Genomic DNA, 21,835 nt, shown 5'->3' on the forward strand with positions numbered 1-21,835 from the left:
AATTGTATTTTGTGAATTATTTTATGTAAATTGAAGTGAATGAAAACGGCAGCTTGTTTTGGTTTAAATCATATTTTTAATTCAGACGGTAGACATTAACATAGCAGCATATGTTAAGAAGTAATACAAGATTTGTTTAATAACCCAGTAAAAATATCGGTGTTTACAATCCGTAAGCTGTCTATTTATACAATCTATTAAATACTCTATGTGTACATGACTACTGAATCCATTGGTATACTATTCCGTGTGTATTAGAACCATCACAGCGGAAAACTTGTTCAATCTAATACAAATCTAATAACAATGTTATCGGGGAGCAACACAACCCCATTTGTGAAGTTATCCATACAGAAATAATTCGTAAATTGGTTGGTTAGGGGTTTTACGTCTTCATTTCACTGACGGTAGTCTGTGTTTCGGCCGACACGAGGGGTAAGTCGCCGCTTACCATACCCGCTTAAGATTCAAAGTGTCCTAGGCCCGTCCAGGACACGCGCCAAGGTCGGACTGCTCCTCAGATGCGGTTAGGATGTCACAGCGGCTATCGTCAACGAGATACCAGATATAAGAATATTTATTTTACGTCGAATTTGCACAACATACAACAGCTTGTATTTCGACAAAACCATGAGTATAATAACAGAGACAAAAACATTACAACATGAAAAATAAAATAAAAAAATAAACATGTACTAATAGGCACATTGCACACGGTAAACACATCAGCACATGGTAATGTAAGCACAATAGCACATTAAGCACATTTGCATACAGCACGTAAAACAAAACCATCACATGGCAAGCTTATTAGCACATAGTAGGCACATTTGCACACTTGTAAGCACGTGTGAAGCACACGAGTACATATAGCACATGTCTGAGCACACCAGCATACAGTAAGTATACAGCACAAACAAATGCAAACCACTGGCAGCATATCACATACCGTTAGAATAAAACAAATGGATGAGGACTTTGGCCTCTCTCTCAAGGACCTGTTTTGAGACAGATCCATGTCCTTGGCGTGGTCCCCGTTGTCCTCCTATGAAAATGTACAAAAGTTCCTAAGGTCAGAGGTCAATATTACCTGATTCGCATTGTAGAATATAAGACTGCACGGTAGAAAAAGTAACATATGCGTTTTTACAACCAAACTTCATTTTTAAAAGTGTACAAACATTTTGTCGATCCCAATATCTTGACTTCGGTTCACTTTAGACACCCACTTCGTGTGTGTATTGTGTAATTTGCACAGTCAGAGTCAACTTGACTGGTAATTTAAGAAGGCCTCATATATGTAATGACACCGTGAATAATACCACCAATCTGTAGATAGGCCATTGTTATAGAACAATGTTAACATGACGCGCTATTCTGTGCTACCTAATGTAAGAAACTACAGGTACACCGAGTATGTTTTAATCGTCAGCCTAGATTGTGCGAGATGAAGGAATCTCAGAAAAATAACATGATAAGCTGACCAGTGCAGGCTGCATACTGAAACTAAAGGTTGGTGCTGATATTGGTACTTAACTCTGTTTTGGTTGTTACCACAGAAGGGTGTTGATCTACTTGTGAATATTACTGTTTTAGTTGGTTACACAGAAAGAGGGTAACCTAACTGTGACATTACTGTTTTGGTTGTTAACACAAAAGGGGGGTTACCTACCTGTTACATTACTGTTTTGGTTGGTGACACAAAGGGGGGTTACCTACCTGTGATATGACTGTTTTGGTTGTTACCACAGAAGGGGGTTGATCTACTTGTGATATTACTGTTTTGGTTGGTAATACCGAAAAGCGTTACCTACCTGTGATATTACTGTTTTGGTTGTTAACACAGAAGGAGGTTGATCTCCTTGTGACATTACTGTTTAGGTTGTTAACACAGAAGGGGGTTACCTACCTGTGACATTACTGTTAAGGTTGTTAACACAGAAGGAGGTTGATCTCCTTGTGACATTACTGTTTAGGTTGTTAACACAGAAGGAGGTTGATCTACCTGTGCCATTACTGTTTAGGTTGTTAACACAGAAGGAGGTTGATCTACCTGTGATGTTACTGTTCTGGTTGTTAACACACAAAAGGGGTTACCTACCTGTGCCATTACTGTTTAGGTTGTTAACACAGAAGGAGGTTGACTCACTTGTGACGTTACTGTTTTGGTAAGTAATACGGATGTTAGTGGACGTTCCTGAGTATAAACAGTCGTGTATACTTTGAAGTCACCCTACTTCGAATAATGGTACCAGTATTGTTATCTTCATTTTCGAAATGCCAACGTCGTTTACCACGATGCATTATGATTCTATAAATTCCAATAGAAAATTTGTTTATGAAAACAAATTGGCACAAATCCGAGTGAGTTCATCGTTCCTTGATCGGCTTGCAGAATGTCATACTGTTCTTATTTTTTCCTTGTATAATGCATTTTAATCCAAAATGAAAGGCATGTAATTGTATGTAATATTCATTTCCCCCTGGCACACAGCCTCTGACATCAGTGAACCTTCCAGGTCCAGGGTTGAAATGGCCGCATACACAGGTAGAACTTACCTGTATTGCAGGATTTTGTTACACCTTAGTGACCCCAACTCAGCAATTTCTATCCAGTGAACCCAGGTAGCCTCTACAGTAAAGGTGTATTCCCTGATCACTGTATAGGATACTGAGCACTCTATATTACTGGGTAGCTGGTTAACTTCTTTCTTACCAATACTCTTGTTATTAAAATGTAGGGATTCTTTTTGAATGATTATCGCTTAAAAAAGTGCTTTACGAGTTTTGACGGCATGAATATTGCTTAGGCATCTTAACGAATACAGGACAAAATAAGTATATTAAAATGTGACAATTCCTTTCCATAGAGATCACCATCTTAATACTACTGTTTCCCTGTAGATGAAGTTCTCGGTGACATTGGAGGGTCAAAAAGAGTCAAAATTAGACGGCCATATGAATTCGAAGTCAGAGGGCAACGCAGAGTCTAAACAAGGGACCCGGACAGTGTCAAAGCAAGAGGGCAGACTTAAGTCAAAGCAAGAGGGCAGACTTAAGTCAAAGTCAGAGGGCAGACTTAAGTCAAAGCAAGAGGGCAGAATTAAGTCAAAGTCAGAGGGCAGACTTAGGTCAAAGTCAGAGGGCAGACTTAAGTCAAAGTCAGAGGGCAGACTTAAGTCAAAACAAGAAACCAACACAGAGTCAAAGCCAGAGGGCAACACAGAGTCAAAAACAGGGAACAAAAAAGAGTTAGCATCACAGGGTCGAATTAAGTCAAAGCCATTGGGCAACGGAGGGTCAAAACAAGAGACTCAAACAGAGTCAAAGCCAGAGGGCCAAAAACAGTCAATACCAGAGGACCAAATACAGTCAACACCAGAGGGCCAAATACAGTCAACACCAGAGGGCCAAATACAGTCAGCACCAGAGGGCCCATTACAGTCAACACCAGAAGGCCAAATACATTCATCACCAGAGGGCCAAATACAGTCAAAACCAGTAGGCAAAATACAGTCAAAACCAGAGGGCCAAATACATTCATCACCAGAGGGCCAAATACAGTTAACACCAGAAGGCAAAATACATTCATCACCAGAGGGCCAAATACAGTCAAAATCAGTAGGCAAAATACAGTCAAAACCAGAGGGCCAAATACAGTCAAAACCAGTAGGCAAAATACAGTCAAAACCAGAGGGCCAAATTCATTCATCACCAGAGGTCCAAATACAGTCAAAACCAGTAGGCAAAATACAGTCAAAACCAGTAGGCAAAATACTGTCAAAAGCAGAGGGCCAAATACAGTCAAAACCAGAGGGCAAAATACAGTCAATACCAGAGAACCAAATACAGTCAATACCAGAGGACCAAATACAGTCAACACCAGAGGGCCAATTACAGTCAACACCAGAGAGTCAAATACAGTCAACACCAGAGGGCCAAATACATTCAACACCAGAGGGCCAATTACAGTCAACACCAGAAGGCCAAATTCATTCATCACCAGAGGGCCAAATACAATCAAAACCAGTAGGCAAAATACAGTCAAAACCAGAGGGCCAAATACATTCATCACCAGAGGGCCAAATACAGTCAACACCAGAAGGCCAAATACATTTATCACGAGAGGGCCAAATACAGTCAAAACCAGTAGGCAAAATACAGTCAAAAGCAGAGGGTAAGACAGAATCTGCGTGTTTGAAAATAGACCTCACATCTGCACCTGATTTATTGACGGACACAAGTAGTTTTCTTATACAGGTAGCCCGTAACGACACCCATGTTATATTTCAAATATTCATAAATAGAGTGCACGAAGGCCAGCATATCCATTACAAGTGTCCATACTTGCCTGCTCGTCCATCACGCATAACAGTAGTGGTTTATGTACTAGAAAACAACAAACATTCGTACACGGTCAGGGGAGGAGGCAAAGCTGCTGTAGCCGCTACCACAGGTAAATGTTATGACAGATATGTTATAAAGGGGCAATATTTAAAGTGGTTTTACAACTACAGTGAAACATTTTTAAGTGTTAAGATTCGTATAGGAACAATGTCTAAATATTATGATAGTTATACAGTAATATTTTCATTATAATGATTATTTGAGAACGAATGTTTCTGTGTTATAATAATTATAGGCTCTATAACTCAATGAGTTACTATACTCAATGTTTAAGTGGTATAGTTGTAAATATAGGGTCAATATTCCAGTGGTATACCAGTTATTAGATCAATGTTTAGTTTTAGTGTTTTGACAGTTATATGGTTAATGCTTTAATGGATTGACAGTTATACGACCAATGTTTAAGTGTTATGACAGTTACAATGTGTAGGGTCAATATTCCAGTGCTATAACAGTTACACTGTGTAGGGTCAATATTCCAGTGTTATGACAGTTACAATGTGTATAGGGTCAATATTCCAGTGCTATGACAGTTAATAGTTCAATGTTTAAGTGGTATAGTTGTAAACAAAGGGTCGATATGTTAGTTATATTACAGTTATATGGTTAATAGTGTATGCAAAAGTGTATGCCTTATTATACAATTATGGACTTTTGTGCTGGTGAATATGATGTGATATGAACCTGAAAAAGCGATATTAACCGAGGCAAAGCCCATAACTGTTTTATAATATGCTTCAACGATAAAAAATGTATAGTTAACCTTTATCGGCACAAGCCTTCGTGTAAAATTTAGCCAGGGTTGAATCAATCAGTTCGGCATCGTAGCAATCGAAGACATCGTCAAGGTTCTTTTCCTGAAGCTAAGCATGGAGGACACACACCGCGTGTTCGGTGGCCTTTTGTTTTTAAAAAAACATCTTTATCTGCAAGTAGTTTTAGGGAAATTTGTGATGTAACGGAGACGAAGCAGCGGCCTTACTCTGTTGTCGTCTGACATATCGCGTTCCGTTCTAACTGCGCATGCGGTACGACAAGTTCCGGGAAATTTCCATATAGGCTATATTTTGAAATCAATATTCACCGGATAACAAGTCTACATGAGTTTTTGAGGACTGGTCACGTGTATAGAATCCAGCCAATGTGATTGCGAGAAATTGTCAAGCACATACTTATATACAATTATGGACTTCTGTGCTGGTGAATATGATGTGATATGAACCTGAAAAAGTGATATTGACCGAGGCGTTCAGGTTCATATCCCATCATATTTACCAGCACAAAAGCCCATAACTGTTTTATTATATGCCCCAACAATAATATTTTGTATAGTTAACATTTACTTTAACGAGCCTCCGTGTAAAATTTAGCCAGGGTTGAATCCAACAGTTCGGTTTCGGAGACAAGGTGAAGATTCTTTTCCTTAAGGTAAGCATGGAGGACACGCACTGCTTTCGGTGTCCTTAAACATAAATTGTAAAAATCGTGATATTTGAACCATATGTTATCCAGAATTTGAAATGATAGAACTATCGATAACATCACCTGACATTACAGTCTAGTTCCGTGTTATATGTACTGACATAGCGATATATTTCTTACATTTTTAGGTACCGAACTTTCCTTGAAACTTACGCTAAATCAGTGTGATCCGTACCTGGATCTGCACATCAAGGACGCGGCAGAGGTAAGTCGATGCATTCGAATAAATAAGATTGTAATATGATATCGTATTATGTATTTTACTGTGATGCATTTTCTTTCAGTTTTATGGCGTTTGTTGTACGTTAATCTGAATTGAACTTTCCAATACCTGTATATAAATTACTTCCTGTATTCATTGCTACTGATAATACTGATATATATTTGAGCCAATCTCTGTTTAGCCTGATGTATGTCTGAGTCCTTATTGGAGGTTAATGGTTCTGTAATACATATCAATCATTTGATTTTGACAAAGTAACATGAAATCTAAAACATGACAAGAGGGAACTTGTCGTTGACGTGGTTATAGGAAATCTGACGTTGACGTGGTAAAAGGGAATCAGATATTGACGTGGTTACAGGAAATCTGTACCAAAGAATCTGACATTGATGTGGTTACAAGGAATCTGACGTTGACGTGGTAACATGGAATCTGATGCTGTGTGGTAACAGGGAAGCTGATGTTGACGTGGTTACAGGGAATGTGACGTTGACGTGGTAACAGGGAATCTGACGTTGACGTGGTAACAGGGAATCTGACGTTGACGTGGTAACAGGGAATCTGTAGCAGAGAATCTGACGTTGACGTGGTAACAGGGAATCTGACATTGACGTGATAACTTGGAATCTAACGTTGACGTGGTAACAGAGAATCTGACACTGACATGGTAACAGGGAATCTGACATTGACGTGAAAACAGAAAATCTGACGTTGAAATGATAACAGGGAATCTGTAGCAAAGAATCTGACGTTGACGTGGTCACAGGGAATCTGATATGTTGACGTAGTAACAGGGAATATGATATGACGTGGTAACAGAGAATCTGACATTGACATGGTTACAGGGAATCTGACATTGACGTGGTTACAGGGAATCTGATGTTGACGTGGTACATGTAACAGGGAATTTGTAACAGAGAATCTGCTGCTGACGTGGTAACAGGAAATCTTACATTGACGTGGTAAGAGGGAATCTGACGTTGACTTGGTAACAGGGAATCTGACGTTGATGTGGTTACAGGGAATCTGACATTGACGTTGCAACAGGGAATTTGACGTTGACGTGGTAACAAGGAATCTGTAATGGAGAATATGACATTAACGTGTTACAGGGAATCTGACGTTGACGTGGTAAATTTGAATCTGATATGTTGACATGATAAAAGGGAATCTGATGTTGACGTGGTAACAGAAAATCTGACGTTGACGTGGGTAACCAGGAATCTGACGTGGTTACATATAATCTGACACGGCTTCAGCGACTCTGACATTGACGTGGTTACAGGGAATCTGACGTTAACGTGATAACAGGGAGTCTGACGTTGACATGGTAACAGGGAATCTAACGTTGACGTTGTTACAGGGTACCTGACATCAACGTGGTAGCATGGAATCTGACGTTGACGTAGTAACAGGGAGTCTGTAACAGAGAATCATACGTTGACGTGTTAATAGAGAATCTGGCATTGACGTGGTAACAGGGAATCTGACGTTGACGTGGTAACAGGGAATCTGACGTTGACGTGGTAACAGGGAATCTGACGTTGACGTAGTAACAGAGAGTCTGACGTTGACGTAGTTACAGGGAGTCTGACGTTGACGTGATAATAGGGAATCTGTAACAGAGAATCTGACGTTGACGTTGTGACATAGAATTTGTAACAGAGAATATGACGTTGACTTGGTACAGGGAATTTGTAACAGATAATCTGACGTTGACGTGATAACAGGGAATCTTACATTGACGTGGTAACAGGGAATCTGTAACAGAATCTGACGTTGGCGTGGTAACATGGAATCGGTAACAGAGACTCAGACATTGACGTGGTTTCAAGTAATCTAACGTTTACGTGTTAACAGGAAGTCTGTAACAGAGAATCTGACGTTGACGTGGTAACAGGGAATCTGACGTTGACGTGGCTACAAGGAATCTTACGTTGAAGTGGTGACAGGGAATCTGACGTTGACGTGATTACAGGGAATCTAACGTTGACATAGTAACAGGGAATCTGTAACAAAGAATCTGACGTTGACAACAGGGGATCTGTGATTGACATGGTCAAAGAAATCTGACGACGTTATTACGTTTACATAGTAACAGGAAATATAACGTTGTTATGATAACAGGGAGTTTGATACAATAGGGAAACTATTGTTGACATGGTAACAGGGAAAGTGACGTTGACGTGGCCATAGGAAATCTAACGTTTAAGTGGTAATTTGGACTAGGGCAACTGAGTTGACGTTGAGAATCTTACGTTGACATGAAATGATAATAAATTCATCTTTGGCTCACTTAACACATCTTTGTTTTCTTTTCAGATTTCATATTGTTTTGATGTCGAATGTATAGGACCAGAAAAGTACATGATGTCAAATTTAGAGCACCTTAACCCTAAGAACGACGCCTTCATCATCATCATTCACCAGAGTTATCCGTCCTTGACTTACGTCATTCTGTACACCAGCACGTCAAACTTAACCTTCCCATTCAGTATTCTGCCAGCTACAGTGTACAGCGTGGTCGTGTTCAACGTGAAAATCATCCCAGTTGATGCATTTCTAGGATATTCACATTCAAAGATGTACCAGTTCCGTTCGTGTAAGTTAATATTGTTTATTGTGATATATTTTCGTAATATTTAATTCAGCTTTTTGTTCACAGCCAATTAGAAAAAAAAAGAAAAAGTGGAATTATAACATCGATTTTTAAAACAAGCAATTTGGTACTTTTTCTCCGATGAAACGATATTGGTATATTATATTGGTTATTGGTATCTTATATTTTAATAGTATTATCTAATACATTACTTGTTCTCGTTTATTGTGAGATTGTTATACTGTATTGTGATAGTGTTCTCGTTTATTGTGATAGTGTTCTCGTTTATTGTGATAGTGTTCTCGTTTATTGTGATAGTGTTATACTGTATTGTGATAGGGTTATACTGTATTGTGATATTGTTATACTGTATCTTGATATTGTTATTGTGTATTGTGATATAGTTATCGTGTATTGTGATATTGTTATCGTGTATTTTGATATTGTTATCGTGTATTGTGATTTTGTTCTCGTTTATTGTGATAGTGTTCTCGTTTGTTATCGTGTATTGTGCTATTGTTATACAAATGTACTGTATCGTGATAGAGTTATACTGAATTATGTTATTGTTATACTGTATTGTGTTATTGTTATACTGTATTGTGTTATTGTTATACTGTATTGTGTTATTGTCATACTGTATTATGATATTGTTATACTGTATTGTGATATTGTTATACTGTATTGTGATATTGTTATACTGTATTATGATATTGTTATACTGTATTGTGTTATTGTCATACTGTATTATGATATTGTTATACTGTATTGTGATATTGTTATACTGTATTGTGTTATTGTTATACTGTATTATGATATTGTTATACTGTATTGTGTTATTGTTATACTTTATTGTGATATTGTTATACTGTATTGTGATATTGTTATACTGTATTGTGCTATTGTTTTACTGTATTGTGATGTTGTTATACTGTATTGTGTTATTGTTATACTGTATTGTGATATTGTTATACTGTATTGTGTTATTGTTATACTGTATTGTGTTATTGTTATACTGTATTATGTTATTGTTATACTGTATTGTGATATTGTTATACTGTATTGTGATATTGTTATACTGTATTGTGCTATTGTTATAAAAAAATGTACTGTATTGTGATAGTGTTATACTTTATTGTGATATTGCTATATTGTATTGTGTTATTGTTATACTGTATTGTGATATTGCTTTATTGTATTGTGATAGTGTTATACTGTATTGTGATAGTGTTATACTGTATTGTGTTATTGTTATACTGTATTGTGATATTGCTTTATTGTATTGTGATATTGCTTTATTGTATTGTGTTATTGTTATACTGTATTGTGATATTGCTTTATTGTATTGTGATATTGCTTTATTGTATTGTGATGTTGCTATATTGTATTGTGATAGTGTTTTACTGTATTTTAAAACCAACCACAATGTCGCCCATGTAGCGCATTTGGAAAAAAATGTTTTGGTGAATCTTTAGAAAATTGTGACAAGCGTTGACCGATGAATGGGACCTCTCAACTTATTGTTGGTCGGTAAACAAGTTCAGTGCAACTTCGATGCAAGGTTGGGTTCTGTGTTAAACGGTGGTCATACGCGGTATTAAACATGAAAGTTCGGAAACTCGACTAACCATACGTTAATGTCTGATGAAAATAATTCAGCACAGGATTTTTCTTGTTTTTGACAAATATTTAAACCAAACACTTCAGTTGATAAATTGATACCAGGTTGAATACCGTTGCAAAAATATACAATAAAACCCCGGTTATCTAAGGTTAAAGCAGAGTTGACGTTCATCTGTTACCAAGCCTTTCTGTTTTCTGATTTATTTCCAGGCATGACTCAAAACGAAATAATGGAGCTGTATTTCAAAGCAGTTAGATACCTTTCAAGACGACCTCGTGCTTTTGATGTAATTCCCCATTTTTACCGTAATAAGTCTCCTGAATACTTTCATGACATAATGTGGAACCGCATGGGTGTGATGCACAAATACGACAAGAACTGGGGCGGCGATCAGGCGTCGACACTTAACCAGAATATCAAGGGTCTTTTCTTCAGTTCTCAGATCGACCCAAACACGGGGCGGCTTCCAGACTTCTCCTACTACGGCCCGGTCAGGTTACATGTCCCGTCAAAGGCTTTCCTTCACCAGAACATGAACATGTACTTCGCTGACTTTTACTGTCATTACGTTAACCACAAGGTTCAGTTTGTATTGACGGTCAAAGGAAGTGCCACAGACCAGTTCTGCAGTGAACGTTTGTTGTTGGTCGACCAGGAACACAATCCGTTCCTTGTTCGTGTTGGTAGCGGTCACCAAAGTTTCATAAAGGTGACAAAGAACATCACCGTGGAGTTGTTCTACACAGAAGACGTGCCTATAAAAACTCTCATGCTATTGTTCCCGGGGCAGGTATTTTTTCTGCAGACAATACAAAAGGGAAAAGCCAAATCTATGGTCATTGGTATCCCTAAAAACAAGGACTGTAAGGTTTGTAATTTGGACTGTTTTCTCCGAGCCAGACAAGCAGTACACGGACGCTAAAACGTAACAGCACTGTTAAAATATACTGCCATAAAGGTGTATCTGTATCAACACAAACTGTGATAGTTGTATTGGATTAGTACATCACTACGACATACAAAACACATTATTTGTATCAGTGTACAGTTGCTAGGGGCAAATGGCGAATATAAGTGTATATCTGCCAAATATTCGACGTATATACGTATGAATTAAAACACATCATTATTGCCTTTTAATTGAAATTTTAATAACTGTATTACAAAGCAAAGAAAGAAATAGAAACAACTATCTAAAATATGTAACTCGATCTAAAAAGCAAAAAATTATTACAAAAGTAAATCAAAATTTAACTGCTGTGCTAAAGTAAGTTGCATGTAAACTTGCAGTGTAGTTTCATAATTACTTTGAATTGTTTCGGTGTTCTTCATTAAACATTAAACATATGGTATTAAGGCAGAGTTTATCAGGACTGGTAACACAAAGCTGGACAAGTCATTAATTTCACTTTCAGCTATATTGACGATGTGCTGTCCTTTATACCAATCCTATTAGACTCTTTCATGTCCGGGATAGTAGGATAGGGAAAATCCATCCGAGGGGTTTTCAAATTTGGTAAAACCCGAGGCTTTGCCGAGGATGGAATTTCCCTATCCTACACCTTTGAGCATGAAAGAGTATTTTTCTCTCATTCCAACTACGAGAATAAGCTCAGAAACCATGAAAATGCGTTTGGACTTGCTTTTGAAAAATATGATTTTTTTCCCTAAGCTTTTTTAAAGAAAACGAATCAGTGAGCGAGATTAAGCATAATCCATATTTTCAAAATAGTTTCATCTTTCAAACATGTACCGTAAATATCGATCAGGTATTTCCTCCTGAACATGTCATCAAAGACATTATAGAATCTTCTACGTTAGCCGTCACCTCGATCTTTCTTTACAAGACAAGCAACACGGACAACATCCGTACAAGCTGAATGGCATGCGTGATGATTTCGAGTTTTCAATCGTAAGGTTTCCCTTTGTTTGTCCTAACATACTTTTCCCCAAACCTACGATATTTATAAGTCGCAATTCAATATTCTCAGATAGATGTCGACTGCTGACGGACAAACTTACAATACATGGTTTCCATATATTCAGGTTGATGAATAACATACCCCGGTTCTTGCCTTGAGGTCGTTACATTACTCGAATTTGACCTAGATTTACATGGCACCTGTCATCGATGAAGCAGAAGACGTTCGTTGTGCTTGTGATAGGTTTTCTTTAATTTTCATTTCGAGGATTGTGTTGCAAAGTAGTTTGGATACATTCTGGCAGGCTTTGCATGGAATACAAATGTACTTAAGTGTAAACTATTCAAGGTATTCAAAATAGGTAAATTTGTTACGTTATTCTACTAAGGTTTCGGAACACTAATGACCAGTGTTCATAATCAACGAAATGGTAAATAAACGTTTCCTTTGTTTGGCCTGCTGCATCCACAAACAACATTTAAAATATACTTTTCATTTCGTCGTACTTCTCGTGACTATATTGACCTGGTTGAGATCGATTTTGAGTTCAAATTAAGACTTTGTTGACACTTGTTTTTATCCCATTATACAAATCAACCGTTAACCAATATCCAAATGTCATCCGGCTATGAAAGGGTATTTATGAAAGTGATTCGTTGTTCGTTTGGCTGTTCTAGTATACATAAATATTTGTAAAATGCTTCAGTTTTACAACTCCCGTGAAAACTACCTTATTTGCTCCTCTTTCTTGGTAATAAAACAAAAACCAAACAAGAAAACCAAATGTAAAAGTAGCATTTTCAAACAAATAAAATAAAAAGATCTAATAATTCTGTACATCAAATATTTAACTATGGACAGAATTTACCAGTATGGTAACATTTAAAATAATCTATTTCGGTAGCGTCTAATGTCAGTGAATCCTGGTTCAAAACATAATGAAAGGAGTGAATTACAGTTATGCTTAAAGCAAGGAGATAAGACCATGCGTTCGTGAAGGGTAGGCCTCCTCTGTTTCATCGATTGTACCTGCAATTTAGGTAAAACAATTGTCGTTATGTTCAAGCTAACAGAAGGACCTCTTCCGATGATTTATATACTTAGAACATATGAGCACCCGGGATTCATATTGTTTGAAGAAGTAACTTTGAGCGGAGATAAGTGCGCCATATATGACCGATAATATAAGTATTAATTGTTTATGTGTAATCGATGGTTTACCTTACTCGCATAATGTTTTACTGGATTTGTAAATCAGCGATTTAACACTTTCATAAAAATCTGTTCCGTGGTTTTGCATTTTTTTATCCTCTATGTAATTCAAACAGCATAAGCACTGAAGTGGCATTCTTGTGACAAACATTAGATACAAAAATAGTATTCCGATAATTATATAATGGCTTTTTGAAAGAATGATATTTATTAAACTTGTATATATTATTTCATAAATATCAAAATTAACAAACTGTACAGCAACTATACATTACATTTACGAATAAATACCGCTCAGGACATTCAAAATACCGCTCAGGACATTCAAAATAACAAAATAACTCATTGGCAGATATGCGTCAAAGAAGGAAGCTTCAACGACAAGTAACAGGATATAAAAACAAAGCAACATAACAGTAATAACAGATATATTATATAAGAAGTTAACTTATCACACATGACTAAAATACATAATTCTTATAAAACATTACATATACATACATGCTAAAGTAACAAAGGATACAAATTGACAGGATTGCTAGATAAACTGTGACAATGTCATATGCTAGAAATCAAATTATAGTTATAACCAACTTGCTTTACAAGTTATGAGGTTGAAGTATGTTGCATGATATAACATTATTATGGCACAAAGAGTAACACACAACACATAAAACATATAGACCAAACATGTATCTACATTGTTTAAGATTGAATGGAGGTAAGTCGCTTTAAGTGCTGTAAATTTAAGCTCTTAGAAACCTGACGAGAAAGAAACAAACAGCTAACGACAGCAAAACCTGTATTTTACATTTACACCTATTGCGTCCCAGGTGTGCAACATCAAACAGAACACTGTATAGTGTTTTTTGCACTTTTGACTGGCGTTCCAACACCAAGGCATCATCCAATCGTAAATATCTCTTTCCGTTGACCTCTGTTTTTTTGTATGTTGGCAGTCCTCTGGTGTCTGAAATCATAAGTCGAAAACTTTAATCTGATCAAGCCAGTTTACAATATCAAAAAAACCCATAATTGGCTATAAATGTTTTTGCGGTTTATAAATAATCCATTTTATTTCAACAATGATTTTAAAACTGAAAAGTAATCATCTTGATTAAAATTTAAGGTCCTTCCCTGCATCTTACTATTGTACTTGTGTTTGTAGCGTGTTTACAGTTGTGCCAGCCTAACGAACTCGAATTAAAATTTGATAATATTTATGATTTGAAAATAGTGAATTTGTCCTTGTAAAAGGAAATATAAACAAATTCTTTTCAAAACATAAGATTGTTTTGGGCCTTTCAAAAATATATATGAAATACAATTTCCAAATTTAAGGTCACTGAATACATCTGCATTATTGTACATTTGTACAAACTACTGCATCTGAACAATTTAATTTGAAAATACAATAAATAGCAAGTCCGACTATACCCTAACGTGAATCCTTTCTCATGGCTCCCAAGCTATTCAAAAACACCTTCCTCATAAAAAAAACCCCTCAAAAACTTGGCCCATGTAGGGCACATATGCGTGTGCAGCGATCTCGCTCACTTTCCTCGGTATCTCGATCCCAACAGAGGTCAGAGACTACATCACCAGACAATAGACCAAAGAAAGAACTTAGAATACCCTGGGGCAAATCTGCTGGGTCCGATCTGAATGTCACCTATGGCAAAAGATCGGAGGACACGACAAACATATGTAATGTCCTACTGGATCTCGATGACGAGATGGAGACGAATACCCCAAAATTCGCGCTTCAACTCCATCGAAATCCAGTCTAAATAGAACGAAATGAACAATATAATTATCCAATGGAACATCCGCGGATTAAAGGCAAATACAAATGTATAGAAGAATTTCAGCATCTATCAAAAGAGTTTAACCCCGCCATGTTTTGTCTACAAGAAATTATGCTTAAAACCCGATCACCTTTAGGAATTTCACACTCTACAGTAACATTTTAACTGAAGATAGCAGAGCAGCAGGTGATGCAGCTGTAGCTGTCCGTAAGAATATTCCTCGCCGAAAGATAAAGTTAAACACAAATTTACAAGCTGTTGTTGTCTGTGCAGCATTCCACAGACAAATAACCGTTTGTTCAATTATCTTCTTCCGAGTATTGTTTTCACCTGTGAGAAACTCAATAACATCGTCTCCCAACTTCCAACACCATTCATAATCATCGGTGATTTTAATGGTCATAATAACCTGTGCGGATCTCCGAACACAGACAAGAAAGGAAGACGTATTGAGGAATTTATAGATAAAAACAACTTGTGCCTTTTTAACAATACTCCTACTTATTTACACCCTGCTACAGGCTCTCGTACCCACATTGATCTGTCATTATGCCATCCTTCCATTCTACTTGATTAAGACTTGAAGGTAAATAACGATCTATGTGGGAGTGACCACTTTCCCATTTTTCTTCAGAATATTGGAACTCCTCGTGATGATCCTCCCAACACCGTTCATAATCATCGGTGATTTTAATGGTCATAATAGCATGTGGGGATCTCCAAACACAGACAAGAAAGGAACATGTATTGAGGAATTTAAAGATAGAAACAACTTGTGCCTTTTTAACAATACTTCTACTTATTTACACCCTGCTACAGGCTCTCGTACCCACATTGATCTGTCATTATGCTATCCTTCCATTCTACTTGATTAAGACTTGAAGGTAAATAACGATCTATGTGGGAGTGACTACTTTCCCATTTTTCTTAAGAATATTGGAACTCCTCTTGATGATCCTCTACATCGATGGAATGTGAACAAAGCAGATTGGGTCCAATTCCAACACATGTGCAACGAGAAGCTTACCACAAATAACTTTACTAACCTCGACGACCCAAGCTAAACGTTTACTGAAACATTCACTTTTATTGCCCAAAAGACGATTCCAAAATCCGCTCCAAAACCTACGATGTTCCTTTTATCAGAAGAATCTTTTAAAACATGCAGTTATCGGGCAGCTTCTCTAAGACGCTATGATTTGCCCACTGCTTCAAACTACAGTGATTTTCAAATTTGGCCGGTAAAGACTCGGCGATCAATTAAAATTGACAAAAGATACAGCTGGATAGAATATGTATCCAAGGTATCAACAAATACCTCCTCCAACAAATTACGAGATATGATTCGATAAACAACCGGGAAAAAGAAAAAGTCTACATCCTCCCACCATTAATAAAAACTGAATTGTTTCGTCTAAATCCGAAATTGTTGATGCATTTGCAAAAAAACATAGCTAAAAACTCATCCCCTTTAAACCACTCCCCAACATTCCTGTCTTTAAAGAAAATAAAAAGAAAAGAAACGGCTAAATTTCAAATCATCAAATAAAGAAAGTTACAATGAACCATTTACCAGAATTTGTTGATTCGCTTGGAAAATCACAGGACTCTGCTTCAGGTCCAGATTATGTTCCATATTAATTTTTCAAACACCTACCGGACTCGTCAATAAGATGCTTTCTTAACATATTTAACCAAGTTTACGCTTCCGGAAAGGTTCAAGATTCGTGGAAGAACTCCACAATTATACCTTTATCAAAGCTGGGAAAGGATGCTACTGATCCAAACAACTATCGTCCTATTTCTCTGACTAGTTGTGTATGTAAAACTTTAGAACGAATGATTACCACAAGACTGGTTTGATTTCTTGAGACCAACGATATAATATCCTCTATTCAAAGTGGTTTTAGAAACAGAAGAGGGACAAAGAGAGGCTTTCGCCAAGAAGGAACACCTTGTTGCCGTGTTCTTTGATCTTGAGAAGGCCTATGATACTACATGGCAGTATGGCATCATGAAAGATCTTCACGACGTTGGTGTACGTGGAAACCTCCCCTCTTTTATAAATAATTATCTATCAGATAGACAATTCAAAGTTCGTGTTGGTTCAACTTTTTCTGAAACGTCTAAACAGGAAAAAGGAGTCCCACAGAGTGGAATCCTATCAGTTACCCTGTTTGGTCTTATATCAATGATATAGTCAAATGTCTTGGTCAGTCAACAGAAGGGTCGTTATTTGTGGATGACCTCTTGATCTGTAACAGATCTAAGAACATGCACAAATTCAACAGATTTTAAACAAATTACAAATTTGGGCGGACGAAAACGGATTCGAATTCTCTAAAACCAAAACTGTGTGCATGCATTTCTGTCAGAAATTAAAAGCAAACAATGACCCAAATCTTACACTTGATGGCATTAAAATTCCTTGTTGAACAAACCTAATTCGTCGGCCTCATTTTTGATCCGAAACTCTCTTTCATACGACATCTAAAGTATCTGAAAGATAAGTGTTCCAAGGCGCTAAACATTATACGAGTCCTTTCTCATACTGATTGCGGAGCGGACCGTGGAATGCTTTTGCGCCTATACAGATCACTTATTCGAACAAATCTCGATTTGGTTCTATGGTACACTTTTTACCTGCATATGCTAGACCAAAACAATAATCAAGGGCTACGTCAGCCCTTGTATATTTTCGAACAACACATGTAAAAAGTCTTTACGTGGAAACTAAGGAACCATCCTTTTATGTCATTACAGTTTGCAGCTCAATTAAAATCAAACCCTAAAAATCCTGCTTTCGACCAAGTGTTCAAAATGCCAAAACATATTTATGCAAAACCCAAAACTTCTGCCAACATTTGGTTTCCGATCCTGCAAGAACTCAACATAAAATTGACTGACATAGCTGAATGTAATATATCTGATGTTCCTCTATGGACCCCCCCCCCCCCCCCCCCCTGATTTAAACTTTACGTTACATTACGAGGGAAATCCAGTGTAATGCCCGAAGAACACATGATGACCTCCTTTCGGTAATGCATTTTGAAGTTCCCTTCTCATACACAACTTTACACCGATGGTTCCAAAGAAGGTGAAAAAGTGGCAGCAGCCTGCTGTTCCGCTAATTCTTGCACTTCAGTTCGACTACCAGACGGTGCCTCCACCTTTTCTGCTGAAGCATGCGCCATTGGTTTGGCCCTTATCCATATCGATGAACACTGCATTAACCTTTCAAGACTCCTTACTAAGCATAATTTATCTAGCCTTATTGATAAACCTACACGTATGACTCAGGAGAGCGCCACTTCTATTGATGTTATCTTTACAACAACCGAAACATAATTATAAATACTTATACACCACCACCCTTCTGTAGTGATCATTCCTCTGTGCATGCATCAATTTTATTTGGTGTATTCAAACAAGTAAGTCATAAGAAAAATATTTTAAAATATGAAGAAGGTGATTTTGAAAGTATGAATAACACTCTTCTTGATGTTGACTGGGTGAATCTATCTTCAAACCAGAACTCTAATACATTTAACAGTACCATAACTGATCTATTCATGGATCAGGCAAATGACTTCATTCCTGTTAAAGTAATAACAGTACGTCCTAATGATAAACCATGGATGAACAACAACATAAGATTAAAGATGAGACAACGCAATAGAATTCACAGAAAGGCATAATTAACAAATAGTACATATTTCGGATTCACAGGAATGAAGCCATTGACCTGATCCGTGAAGCTAAGTCAACATATATCAAAACCCTAGAACACTCTTTAAACGACAATAAGATTCCCCCAGATAAATGGTGGAAAATTGCTAAATCTATCTCTAACTTCACCAATAAATCGTCTCCAATTCCTCCTCTTGTAATTAATAACCAAGCCGTTCACTATCCTTTTGATCAAGCTGAGGTCCTCAATAATCACTTCATTAATATCTCCACATCCTCACCTGATCTCCAACTACCTCAGACAGCACAACCAGCAAATCCTTATTCACTATCTAATATTAATATTACTGAACAATATGTTGCTGACTAAATTAATATTCTTAATATAAATAAGCCCCCAGGACCTGATGGAATTGTTCTCAAAAGTATTAAAAGAATTAATTCCTCTCTTAAATTACCCCTCATGATCTTATTTAATAAAACATTAGAAACAGGAGTGATTCCAAATAGCTGGAAACAGGCAAATATAATGCAGTTTATAAGGGTAATGGATCATCTAATGATGTTTTAAACTACAGACCTACTTCAGTAACTTCATGCTTTAGTAAAATAATGGAAAAAATTGTATTTAAATATCTTTATACATTGTAACTACCTGTTGGAGAATTCTATAAGCACCAATCTGGATTTACACCTGTTGATTCAACAGTTAATCAACTCTTGTTTATATATAATGAAATTTTTAGTAATATGGACCAGGGTAAGGAACTTAGATTTATTTTCTGTTATATTAGCAAAGCATTTGATAGGGTTCGGCATAAAGGTCTAATTCATAAACTGAGGACTTATGGTATTGATGGAAATTTGCTACTCTGGTTTGAAAATTATTTAACAGACAGAATGCAAACAATTAGCACTGAAGGATATCACTCTCAGTTTAGGACTACAAATGCAGGGGTACCTCAGGGATCTATTCTGGGACCACTCCTGTTTCGTCTTTATATTAATGATATTCATGACAATGTTTCTACTAATATTAAACTTTTTGCAGATGACACTTCTATGTTTGTAATCATAGACAAAAATCCAGTTCAGGCAGCCCAGGATCTCTCGAATGACCTTGTAAACATTAGTGAGTATATATATGGGATATCAATTTTAACCCAAATAAAACAAAGTCAGTTGTATTTTCTAGAAAACATAACCACGAACAACCCCTATATCCTTTCAAAACAATCAAATCACTGCTTCAAAAACACATAAACATTTAGGACTAACTTTTACAGACGATGCATCATGGAAACAGCACATACAGATTATATATGAAAAAGCATACAACAGATTAAATATTCTTCGTTATATCAAATCTAAGATAGGTCGTAAATCATTAATTAAAATATATATTGCATTTTTTAGACCAATTTTGGAGGATGCAGACATTGTATGGGATAATTGCACCTTACAATCTATTGAATTACTTGAATCTGTACAACTAGAAGCAGCTAGGATTATAACTAGTCTTTGTTCAGGGACATCACACAATAAACTCTATAATGAACTTGGTTGGGAAACACTGTCTGCAAGAAGGTGTACACATAAACAAATAATGATGTATAAGATAATGCATGGACTCTCACCACAATCCTTGCAAAATGTCACAAATCCTTTTATTAACAATCATAATAGCAATCCCTACTCTCTTAGACAAACCAGACTCTTTTGACAGTTTTTCTCCCTTTATGTGCCGCAATGTCAACACTATGGATACTGATATATATTGAACTCCCTATCTCTTGCTCTGTTTAAAAAATTACAAAATAAAGATAAAGTTAAAGACAGAGAAGTAACTTCAATTTTTAAAAACGACGGTGAAAGAAGGGTAAATATTATTCTTTGCCAATTAAAAAATACCTGTAGTAATTAAAATTCTGATTTATATCGTGACCATCTAATAGATAGTCCAACTTGTGCTTGTTCTTTTGAATACAAAAGAGCCTCTCATTATTTCTTCAATTGTCCACTGTATATCGAACAACGAAATACTTTGTTTACTTCTTTGAATAATATTAGTAATCATAACCATATGGATTTAAATATATTTTTTCAAGGTTGTCCTACATGTGATCTGAATATAAACTGACAGATGCTAAGTCATATTCAGATTTTTATTGGAAAACTAGACGTTTTAATTTTTATATGACGTAGAAAGCCATGATGCATTATCTGAATTGTTAATGGAATAACAAAGTATATGTATACACTGTTTGATGCATAATGATAAATGAGATTACAGTTGAGTAGGTTTGTTATATCTTGTTTATTTTCTGTTCAATATAATAAACATAATAATGTATTGCCCTTTTGTCACATTATTTAAATTTGTACTTTTTACTCATAAACAGTATTAGTAGCAATGAGCTGTGCACATACATGCACATTGACTTTTGGTCAAAGTCTATTCTTACTGTACATATGACATACTGACTGTGACTATGCTTTATTTAATAAGAAAAATAATTGTATGTGTGATGGATGTATGATTGTGAGTTGTTTGTGTATTGTTATTGGGATGTCCTATGATGAGTTTATCTTCTTTGTGTTTGTCATGATGGCGTTATCTCCCCTTATCCTTTAGTTAGTATTATATATTTTTTCATTTCAAAGTATCCTTAAATTAATTAATCACTATTGTTGTAACTACATTGTATATATGATCAAATTTTGAGCCACTCATGGAAAGAATTTATATAGGCTTGCCTGTTATTCAATCTATTTGACTATTACATCTGTCAATAAAATTTGTTGAAATGAAATGAACACTGCATTAAAAAGGCAATCATTTTTTCAGACTCTTTATCTGTCCTACAC

At 36.4% G+C, this 21,835-nt stretch overlaps 1 protein-coding gene across 2 annotated transcripts; it reads left to right on the plus strand.

Annotated features, from left to right (window-relative positions):
* Positions 1–1,408: 1,408 nt before the first annotated feature.
* On the plus strand, positions 1,409–11,681 carry LOC110458461. Of its 2 annotated transcripts, none has more exons than XM_021510164.1 (5): positions 1,409–1,512; positions 2,905–4,456; positions 6,018–6,094; positions 8,435–8,714; positions 10,545–11,681. In XM_021510164.1, the coding sequence occupies exons 2-5, from the start codon at positions 2,905–2,907 to the stop codon at positions 11,255–11,257; spliced, it is 2,622 nt and encodes an 873-aa protein (XP_021365839.1). In that variant the 5' UTR covers positions 1,409–1,512; the 3' UTR covers positions 11,258–11,681. The 2 variants fall into 2 exon arrangements, with proteins under 2 accessions (XP_021365839.1, XP_021365840.1); XM_021510165.1 differs by lacking the exon at positions 1,409–1,512 and adding an exon at positions 2,098–2,168.
* Positions 11,682–21,835: the final 10,154 nt, after the last annotated feature.

This window comes from Mizuhopecten yessoensis, unplaced genomic scaffold (assembly GCF_002113885.1).
Source record: "Mizuhopecten yessoensis strain PY_sf001 unplaced genomic scaffold, ASM211388v2 scaffold9615, whole genome shotgun sequence".
Taxonomy (NCBI): Eukaryota; Metazoa; Mollusca; class Bivalvia; order Pectinida; family Pectinidae; genus Mizuhopecten; species Mizuhopecten yessoensis.

Bases quoted from the DNA above. Each gene is read 5' to 3' on its own strand.
- LOC110458461 (XM_021510164.1), top strand. From the start codon at position 2,905: ATGAAGTTCTCGGTGACATTGGAGGGTCAAAAAGAGTCAAAATTAGAC. The intron at 4,457-6,017 runs GTAAATGTTATG...TTACATTTTTAG, and splicing joins TGCTGTAGCCGCTACCACAG to GTACCGAACTTTCCTTGAAA. The intron at 8,715-10,544 runs GTAAGTTAATAT...ATTTATTTCCAG, and splicing joins GATGTACCAGTTCCGTTCGT to GCATGACTCAAAACGAAATA.